At 41.3% G+C, this 11,039-nt stretch overlaps 1 protein-coding gene across 1 annotated transcript; it reads left to right on the plus strand.

The window, feature by feature from the left end:
• The first annotated feature begins 2,318 nt into the window (after window positions 1-2,318).
• On the plus strand, window positions 2,319-10,245 carry FAM102B (family with sequence similarity 102 member B). Its single transcript, XM_015413131.1, has 7 exons — window positions 2,319-2,440; window positions 4,759-4,865; window positions 6,506-6,601; window positions 7,259-7,424; window positions 7,528-7,655; window positions 9,440-9,509; window positions 10,172-10,245. Exons 1-7 carry the CDS (start codon window positions 2,319-2,321, stop codon window positions 10,212-10,214), a joined length of 732 nt encoding a protein of 243 aa, XP_015268617.1. The 3' UTR covers window positions 10,215-10,245.
• Window positions 10,246-11,039: the final 794 nt, after the last annotated feature.

Below are 11,039 nucleotides of genomic sequence, written 5' to 3' on the forward strand. Positions count from 1 at the left end.
GGTAAGTGAATACAAATCTTCCATTCTTAATCATAAATCAGACTTTTGAAAAAATGTGTTTCTTTTGATGCAGTAGGGCCACTGAGGATATACTTCCCAGGATCCTATAGCAAGTTTTGGCTCCCTAAGTAGTATATCTATGAGAGAGCCATGCTTGCAAACAGGGCTGGCATCAGAGGACAAGATCCAAAGTCCAAAGGAGGGTTTACCATCAACCAGAGACGCTTGGCCCATCAGCTTTTCCAAGAAGTGGGAGCAAGGCCCCTGCAATATTCCAATATCTTTATTTCTGGCGGGGGAGGGGGAGTCACCTGGAGGATGTGGAGCGCAGTTCACACATGAGAGAACGATGCTTCATTGCCTCTCCCAAGGCACTCCTTCCATCAAGAAATGAGAAATCATCATAGGCACTTATACAATGTCATACAAAAGAGATATTGGGGGAAAGCAGCAAGGGAACAAGCAAGAGCCATCCCTCTGTGTCTCCCAGACAACTCTCCCACTAAGAAATGGCAGATTTATTACTCAAAGTCCCCTGAGAGATGAAAGGGGCTTCTGGGGCAATCTCCAGTTTCTTGGTAGGACAGGTTTTGGAGGGCATGAAGCAGCAACTCTTGGTGCACTCTTAGGACCTCCCTACTGACCCTAGGAGGAAAGCAGGTAGGGTGTGTGTTGCACACATGAATTTTAATTGAAGAAGCAAATGGTGGAGGAAGGTATGGCATACTGAGCAACAGCAGAACAGTAAAAAGCCCAGTAGCACCTTTAAGACTAACAAACTTTATTGTAGCATAGGCTTTCGAGGAATAAAGCTCTCTTCATCAGATGCATGGAGGGTATGAAGAAACTGGCCAGAGATATATAGGGGGTAAGGGGGGGGGGAGGACTCAGAAAGTGCCATGTAAATGCAAAGTAGTTGCAAAAGTCATGAAAAAGGTTGAATGTACAATCCAGGCTGGAAGTGACCCCTTCCTTCTATTGATGAATCTGAATGGAATACCTGAAAGGCAGTTACTTCTGTTAATGAGAGAACCATCCAAAGTCTCTATTCAATCCAAGTCTGACTGAGTCTGATTTATATATAAATTCCTAATTCAGCAACCTCCCATTGGATTTTGTTTTTGAAATGTTTCTGTTGAACTATGGTAACCTTTAAGGCCCTTGATGGAATGTCCTGGTAGATTGAAGTGGCCTCCTACTGGTTTCTGGACATTGCCATTTCTGATGTCAGATTTCTATCCATTTATTCTTTTGCATAGAGGCTGGCTGGTTTGTCCTATGTACAGAGCAGAGGAGCATTGTTGGCACATGAGAACATATATCTCATTGGAGGATAAGCAGCTGTAAGAGCCAGAGATTGTGTAGTTGATACCATTGGGTCCTGTAATCGTATTTTCTGGGTAGATATGTGGGCAGATTTGGCATCTGGGTCCTTTGCAGGGTCTGGTTCCTGTGCTGGTGACTCCGTTAGATGGTTCATAGTTGTTAGTGAGAAGTCATTTAAGGTTGGGAGGCTGCCTGTAGGCAAGGAGAGGTCTTCCACCCAGGGCTTGTGAAAGAAAGGCATCATTTTTCAGGATGGGCTGCAGAGCACTTATGATACATTGGAGTGGTTTGAACCGGGAACTATGGGTGACAACCAATGGTGTTCTGCTGTTGGTTCTTTTTGGTTTGTCCTGGAGTAGATGTTTCTGGGTACTAGTCTGGCCCTGTCAATTTGTTTCCTCACCTCATTTGGTGGGTACTGTAGTCCCAAAAATGCTTGTTGTAAATCTGTTAAGTAAGAATCCCAATCAAGAGCATTGGAGCAGATACGATTGTAACATAAAGCTTGGCTGTAGCCAGTCGACTGAGTGGTATGTTTTGGGTGGTAGCTGGAGGCATGTAGATATGAATATTGGTCAGTGGGTTTCCAGTATAAGGTGGTCTTTATCTGTCCATCATGTAGTTGTACAGTGGTGTCTAGAAAGTGTACCTGTTGTGTAGAGTGGTCCAGGCTCATGTTTATGGTGGGGTGAAAGTTGTTGAAGTCTTGGTGAAATCTCTAAAGGGCTTCCTTCCCATGGGTCCAAATGATGAAGATGTCATCCAAGAACCTTAAGTACAGGAATGGTTTTAGTGGATGGGAGCTGAGGAAGCGTTGCTTCAAGTCTGCCATGAATATGTTCGCATACTGTGGTGACATACATTTGCCCATGGCTATGCCATTGACCTGTAGATATAGTTATCACCAAATCTGAAGTAATTGTAAGTACAAAGTGGCAAAGTTCAGTGGCAATGTGTGCTATGGTTTTGTCTGGGATGATGTTCCTGATGGCATGCAGTCCATCTGCATGTGGGATGTTGGTGCACAGAGCCTCAACATCCATAGTTACGAGGATGGTGTTGTCGGGGAGGTTGTCAATGGACTGTATTTTCCTGAGAAAGTCAATAGTGTTTCGTAAGTAGCTGGGTGGGCTGATGGCATAGGGTCTGAGGATAGAGTCCATATATCCTGAGACTCCTACCGTGATTGTGCCAATTCCTGAAACAATGGGAAGTTCTAGATTACCTGGTTTGTGGATTTTGGGTAGTAGGTAGAATGTTCCTGGCCATGGATCCTGGGGTGTCATATAGATACATTTTTGCATATCCATGGGGAGTGTATTTAATATTGTATTGAGTTCTCTTTTGTATTCCCCGGTACAGGCAGCCACTGAAGTGCTTCTTTTCCTGGCTATGATCAAGTACTTTTACATTAGTGCAAAAACTAATTAATATTGTTGCACCCATTTTGTGGGTTCTTTGTGTTCTTGCTTCTTGTAGCATTCCGTATGTTGTTTTATGACTCATTAGCAAGTTCTCACTATTAGTGCTTATACTCTAAGTATCAATCTTAGATGTCATTCAGTCAGGCACTCTTCCCGTCTTTAAAAACAATACTGTAGTTCAGAACTTAAATCTTAAGTTTTGTTCAGCCTGAAAGCTATTCTGTAGAACTGCATGTTATTTGTTTAGTGGGGCAGCTGGATTGCGTTTGAGTTCAGTTTATCAGCATGTTATTGGACAGCACCATTATTTCCTCAGAGCTGGGGCCATAAATTCCATTTTGGTAAACAAAATGCCCTGGTCTGGATGACCCAGTCTAGCCTGATTTTGTCAAATCCCAAAGATAGAAAGGGTTAGTATTTGGATGGGAGACCACCAAGGAGGTCCAGGGTAGGGATAGGCATGAGCCTCATCACAAACCTAATTTCGTGACAAACATAGCTGGTTCGTGCCCATCCCTATCCAAGACCCTCCACATGGTTTTTGGAAGTTCGCTGTGAGAAGCGGGAGGGGAGGCAAGAGGGATCGCTGAAATGGCTTGCATTCATTTCAGCCTAACAGCAGGACTTGTGCACCCATCAGCTGTTAGGCTGAAATAGATGCAAGCCATTTCAGCAATCCCTTTCAGTCCTCCCCCCCCCCCCAAGCATTCTCTTTAAATGACAAGCAGTCACCCAGAAGTGGTGAACTCACTGCTTGGACTTCAGTCATGTGTGGCGGTACTTGCAAAAGCCATTTAAAGGGAACATTCCAGCAGAAAGGAGGGAGGGAAGACCACCCTACCGCATTATGAACCTCACAAAATGCTTGTTAAACGGGGAGGTTCATTAAGGTTTGTGGTTTGTGTGACACCATAAACCGGGATGAACTTCCACTTTCCCAGTTCATGCCCATCTGTAGTTTATATTGAGACAAATATTAGCTGCATATCAGTGCTTGAACAGTTCAGGTGTGTAGAACTTGCACCTGTTGAGGCCCCCAAATCCCTGTTTTTCCCTGTCTGCCTTGGAGCTAGACTATAGGTAGCTGGATGTATTTGGCTTGGAAGGTCACGTCACAGGCCTGGAATAGCAACTCATCCAATATGTGATTAGTTTGTTTGAAAGATACGGGGAATAAACATGTTTTTAATTCTGCCTTGCCTTGTAAATTCACAGTGCTTAATGATTTTTCTCCTGAATTTACAATAACTATGTAAGCCTCTTATGAGATTGCTTATATGAAAAGATAATTGGAGCAAGTTTTGTGTCATATGAAAAAAATTGTTTTCTGCTAATTAAAAATCTTTGTAAATCATTACCAACGGTGAAAAGGCAGGGGAATATAGTTGCCAAGTTCCTTTAAAGGTTTTTTTAAAAAAATCTTTTTTATAAAGATGACAAAAATAAAATGTGAAAAAGACTGCCATTGTTAGTAGCTCCATTTGGATGAATGTGTTCTCTTAAAATGAAAGACGTTTCTTTATTTTTAAAAAAACTTAAGGTAGAAAAAAGTAGTTATTTGAGATAGTACAGAAAATGGTATTATTTAATTTCTAGTTCTGTGCATAATTAATCAACACAGTGCAGGGAGACAATGACTATAACTGACATTTTGCAGCTAGACATTTCTTGTTTCCACCTTATATTTGAAGGTGTGACATAAAATAAAACAAGGCAATGCTAGTAAAATGTAAAATACAAAAAACATCGTCTTATAATTTGCATTTGAAGTGCAGTCTCACTAATATAACCACTCTTCTGCAAAGACTAATATATGGCCCAGTGGTCTCCTGAGACAGTTAATAAATGGACATTTGGAAGTCATTAATTTGCAAATCTAATATGGATTTCCTAGGCATGGGTAAAGATATTACATGACTACTGCTATGAATTTGCTTCAGTATCTGCACACGTTTGAAATCCTTGCTGCCCCCCCAACACAAATAGAACCAGATTTGTTTATTTGCAGGCCTCCATCCACAGCCATGTCTATATCGCTTGCTGGAGAACCAGAATTCCTACATGAAGACAGGAAAGGTGGAGAGAACATAAAAGCATCCCATCTAAGTGCATCAGGTTGGGAACCATGCTAAATTATTGTGCTTTTTCTTAGCCATCTTGCAGATAACTGGGAATCTGGATAAATAGAACAGTTATTCTGGCTTCTCTTGCTATTGGACTGTATGGAAAGAAACAAAGGTTTTCATACTGAATCATACTTAATATTATCTAGGGAGGAAAAGGTATGAATAAGACAGATGCATTAATGTTGATTTGTACAATCAGGGGAACGTGTACCTCTTCAGAACTGGGATGATTTGATGTTTGAAGAACAGGTACTTGAAAACTGAACTCATCTTTGTTTGCAAAGACCATTCTGACATTTCCTGGGGTGAATACTTTAATATAACTTCATCTCACCAGTCACTGCTCTAGAAGCTTCACTTTCCCATCTCTGCACTGCAGTGGGGAGACCATAAGGAAGAATGTTCTGGGATAGAATTTGACTTCGATAGTTGTGATATGAGGTAAACTTGGCAGAGAGAGAATATGGTTTTTCCTTTAAATAGTTAATTAGATAACACAACTGAGGTTATTGACAGCTCAAATTGAGATATAGGATTACCGGGTTTTATTTGTAAATGCCAAGACACCCCTTTCATAGCAGGCCATAATAATTTTGTTACAAACAAGTACTCTGTGGCCTTCTACATTCAGTTTCAGAGGACATAGTAAAAAATTTGTTCCCTGTACAGGTCCCTATCCCTCTCTCCTGTAAAACTACATCTAACCAACCCTCATCTCCAACTGACAACTTCCCACTGAAAACTCAACTGTCACTCCTGATTGTGCTTCCCAGACTCAGCTCTTGGAAGTTCATTGGAGCTCCAATCTCACTGGCTCCTGTGTTGCTGGGTGGTTTTTACTGTTCTGTCTCACCTGTTTTCTGTTCAGTTGAGCATCTTGTGTGTTTATATTGATGTTTAGTGTGAACAGAGTTTGTTTGCAGTCAGCCACTTCAAAAAGATTTTGCAGAGATGACAGCAAAATTAACTATATACATTCAAAATAAGCAAAGTAGTTTTGTGTCTGCACATTGGCAGTATTCACTGTGGCAGGTGGCTGGGTAGCTGCTGTTGATACATGCTGACCATTTACTAAGTTGCTGGGACATCATATGCCACTACCCCAGCAGGATCAAGATAATCAAAGAAAGCACTCCTTTTGGAAGCTGATTTCTGTTGTTAGGATCATTGGCCAGATGGACGAGGGGGATAGCCACATGAAAACAGTACAAGAATGTGCATGTGCAAAGGATGCAGGGCCCATAAGGGTCCAAAATCACATGGCTGAAAACCCCTGTAAAAATAACTTGTAGTAGTGCCTTATATCAGCATTATGTGCATGGAGCACAGCTGCTTAGTATGGATAAGAGATGTGGTTAGCATTATCTATTCATCTAATCAAGAGAAATCTAAAAATATAGAGATCATCAACATAGTTATGCACACCAATATTTAGAGAAATATCTGTCAGTTTTCATCAGTCCACTGTCTCCTCATATGCTTTAAGATACTAATGCTGTAGAATATTGAGTTACCCATGAAGGAGAGATTTCAATAAGCAAATACCTACATTACTGTTACTCAGTATAGGAGAGAGCATTCATCTTACGGAGTAACCACAACAGCATTGCCTGACTTCATTTTTTGCAGATCTTGCAACAAAAAGTACTTCTATCCCAGATGAACTTGGAGCATGTGGACATTCTAGGACATCCAGCTATGCAAGCCAGCAGTCAAAAGTGTCAGGTAAGAGATACTTTAGATGTGATTAAATATGTTCACTAGTTCTTATGGATCTGTAAACATTGTAAAAGAAGAGGGGAAATAAAAGCTCAAACATCTTCGTTTGTGTGTGTCTCTTGAATGTATTTTAAGTGGAAACCATTTTTTAAAAAAATACAGTTCATGTGGGTTACGAGAATAGTGGGTAGGGATGGCTTTCCTTTCTTTAATAGTATCTTGGGTCATAGAATTTAAGCAGGTGACACTCTTCCCACCACATCTCCATGATGGGAACAAATTAATATCCTGAATTTCTGGGTGTCAGACTGCTATTAAAGGCCATAGGGGCAGGGTTTGGTTTAAAAAAGTAGCAACTGAACATAAGGGGAGTGTAAACCAGAAAATGAAATAAGACATTACATTTCATGAGTGGGTACTGCAAGCATGTAGAAGAGCAGATGTTAAGGTTAGCCAATGCTGCTGAGTCATCACAAGCATGAAAGGTGTGGTGAGTCATTGGTAGCTGAGATGAGATCACTAAATGGATGCTAGCTATTTAGGGTGTAGTTATACAAATAAAAACTGCATGTTCAAGATGGGGTAGAAGTGGGAATCCTGCCCCTCATGGATGTATAATCCCTTGGTATCAAATTAATGTCCCTCTGAATTGTTTTCTTCTAGGTTACAGCACCTGCCATTCCAGATCATCTAGCATCTCTGATCTCTGCCATAAGAGAAATACCTCTGCAGGAAGTACATCAACAGGTATAGGCAGTATTCTAGAACCCTGTGAAGAGAATGAGTCCAAAAAAAATGAGGAAGATGCAGCCTCAGAAAAAACCAACAGGTATAACATAATTTTTTCCAGTTTTGCTGAAGTATTTTTAAGTAAATGTACAGAATAATGCTGTAATGATTACAGTGTAATCTAAGACTAAAATGTTTCATAGGCATCCAGTAAAACAGGATTCTGTAGAGTCACAGCTGAAAAGGGTTGATGCTACCAGAGTCGATGCAGATGATGTCGTTGAAAAAATACTGCAGAGTCAAGACTTCAGTTTGGACTCAAGTGCAGAAGGTTTGTAATATGCAAATAAATTATAACTATAAGTAAATGCTAAAAGATATACATAAGGACCAAAAGAAATCCTAATTTTACAAATATTCTGATGGTGGGAACTGACCAAGAAAAAAAGCACATTCCATGCTAGGGATCAGCAGGAAAGGGGATTGAGAATTAATTAAATGGCATCTTACAAGTCCTGTATTCCAAGTCCTGGTGTGGCCATTTTTGGCATACTGTTTACAGTTTTGGTAACCACCTTTAAAAAGGACATTGAAGAGCTGGAGAAAAGTGCAGAAAAGGGCAACCAAAATTATTATGGGGAGCACCTTCCCGTGAGGCAAAGCATTTGGGGCATTTTAGTTTTTAAAAAGGCAACTGATAGGTGACATGACAAAAATCTACACAATTGTGAATGGTATTTGGATAGACACTTTTTCCTGTCCTATAACACTAGAATTTAGTCACCCTATGAAACAGGTTGGCGGTAGATTCAAGACATACAAAAGGAAGTACTACTTCAGTCAGTGAGCAGTTAGCTTGTGAAACTCAGTGCCCCAAGATGTGGGTAGGTCTATCATTGACTATCAGCCACACCAGCTGAATACAACTTGTGGATTAGGAGGCAGAATGCCTTTGAGTGTCAGAGACTGGGGATCAGTCAACAGGTGAGGGCAGTTGCTAGCAGGTCCTGCTCTTGGGATTCCCTATGGCACCTGACTGGCCACTCTGGGAACAGAATGCTGGAATTAACCATTGCAGGATCCAGCAGGGCTCCTCTTATGTTCTTAAAATTGGTGACAGGTTCTTAGTGGATGGCTACAAGCTTCTACCTTCCTAACTGTGCAGTCTGAACCCCCGTAACATTCCTAAAACTACAAAGTAGGAAATCACTGGGTGCCTAATACATGTTAAGCAGTCCAGAAATAATGAAAAGCTCAAACTGTGTAGGAAATGTGTTGTCCTGTTCGCACCCATGGACTCAAGGCAGGCCAGAGTCACATCAAGACAGAGATAGCAAACACTGTCAAAATTAAGATGGGTAGCCGTGTTAGTTTGTCTGTAGCAATAGAAAAGAGCAAGAGTCCAGTAGCACCTTAAAGACTAACAAAATTTGTGGCAGGGTATGAATTTTCATGAGCAATGACTCATGAAAGCTCATACCCTGCCACAAATTTTGTTAGTCTTTAAGGTGCTACTGCTCTTTTCTACTGTCAGAATTGTGATCCCACAACAGCCAAGCTGAGCTGAGGTTATTTATAGGAGTGAGTGCCTGCAGCTGTAGCAATGGGCTGGAGTCTGCAGGCATTCATAGCTGAATCTTGTCCAGCATGATGAAGTGCCTTATGGTGGATCTAGTCCTCCAGATGCCTTGTGGCCAGCAGAAAGGCCTTGGGCAGCCAGCAGTGCATTTTGCCACTGCCCAGCCTTTTTGTCTTCTCTGTTCTCAGGGTCCCAGAGGTGACTTTGGCAATTGGCCACTCTCCTTTATGGGTCCCTTAGCAGTCTCAGGTTCTGGTGGTAGCTTCTGGTCCAGTAGCTATAGCTGACTGCAAGTTCTCTGACAACCCAGGGAGGGCGGTCTGTGAGGTCCCAGGTACCTCAGGGTCTTTCGTGGTTTTGTCCTCTATGGGATCTACCACCCTGGTGTCCTCATCCTCTGAGGACCCATTCCCAACATGTGTCATCTAAATACAAATTATTTTTAGTACTAGATATTGTAAATAAATTTCTGGAGTTAACAGTTACCCCAAACAATGCAACAGTATTTTTCATTTTACGTTTTTTGTTCTTTTCAGAGGAAGGGCTAAGACTCTTTGTGGGTCCTGGAGGGAGTACTGCCTTTGGAAGCCATCACTTACCTAATAGGTATGTCTCTTAACAGTACTTAGGGAAGATAATATCAAAGTATGTCTGTGACACATAAGCACTGGTGGGGGGGAGACCTGAGAGTATGCTGCAATGCCTAAAAACTTCCAAGGTGCCTCTCTAGGCCCCACTGCCATGCTGCTGTAATACTCACCAATGGTCTTAATTTTAGGTTTGCTTGCTCTGCTCCATTTCATTGGTTAAGAAAACTCAAAGCACTGTGATGTCACCTCTGCATTCCTCTCCATTCTTGCATCCCCTTCTGACCCCCAGAAAGATCATTATTGAGATTGCAAGATCCATGCAGAGGAACAGCTGTGCAGGTCAATGGGCTGGAGGGAGGAAGGACAAAGGGATACAATTGACCTCTTCTCAGCTGAGCAGAATACTTGGAAAAGGCAGGAGGAGCAATTTCATCCCCTTGTTCTTCACTCCAGCTCCCCCACCCATACAGCCATCGGCCCTGCAGCTATGGGAATTATTTTTTCTGGGCTCAGAGGGCTGCAAGAACAGAGAAAAATGTAAGAATACTTCACATTTTAGGCACAGAACAGCAAGGTCCCATGCTTTTGTCTTGTAAAATTTAGTCCTGCCGTATGCATTAAAATACTGTTCCAGGCTGTGCTGCTGTCTAGTAACAGCTTTTTTTGTTGATCTTTCAGAGTGGGATCTGGAGCATATGAACAAGTAGTGATTAAACGCTAGAAGAACTAGACTAAAATGACACAGTAATCTTTGGAGTTGCAGAACTTGCATAACTCCAAATACTGTCCAAGATGGGCTCTTCTGAAGTGCTGGTTTGCAGTTGCCTGGATTGTCCATTTGAGTTTGTCATATGGAAAATGCCCTCTTCTGTATCTGCAGAGGCAGTTTTCTTCTTTTGATATTTTGTGAACAATGTGTTACCTGATGTTGGTGGATTTATTGCATTGTTCTGTAAGTGTTCAGATTTCCCTTTTTGAAAATGAGATAAATGGTGTCTAACTGAACATAATATGTTGAAGTTACTTGTTAGTATGTATGGAAATGCATTCAACAACATGCTGTATTTGCTACTTGGCTTTTTTTTTTTAAAGCATGAAAAGTAAATCTTGGTCACAAGTCATCTATTTCAGCCTCCCCCCTCCCCCCACAATAATCTTACCTTTTTAGTATCGGCTGATTGTTTCTGTCTGATGGAACAGAATTAATGTAAAATGGGAATTTCTGGTTCAAGGATATCCCTGCCAGCTGAGCTTTTAGGAAATAAGATTTAATACTATTACAACTGAGCATAACTTTAAGGCCAAATTGCATGGGAGAAGGACTACTCTGTTATTTTAAAGGCTTGGTTCTGAGTATGTTTAATAAGATATATGCATGCACTGATTGCTGGTTACAGTAAAACATTCAGTGCTAACAAAGAGGCTTTGTGTCCCAAAACAAACTACATCTTTAGGTGTTCACTGAGAACATTGACCTCATTGGGTATTCTGCGGTGAACATCTGGGAGCATGTAGTAGTATGATGTTTAGCTCATGGAGTATTAAA

This window comes from Gekko japonicus, unplaced genomic scaffold, assembly GCF_001447785.1.
Source record: "Gekko japonicus isolate JY-2015 unplaced genomic scaffold, Gekko_japonicus_V1.1 scaffold4279, whole genome shotgun sequence".
Taxonomy (NCBI): Eukaryota; Metazoa; Chordata; class Lepidosauria; order Squamata; family Gekkonidae; genus Gekko; species Gekko japonicus.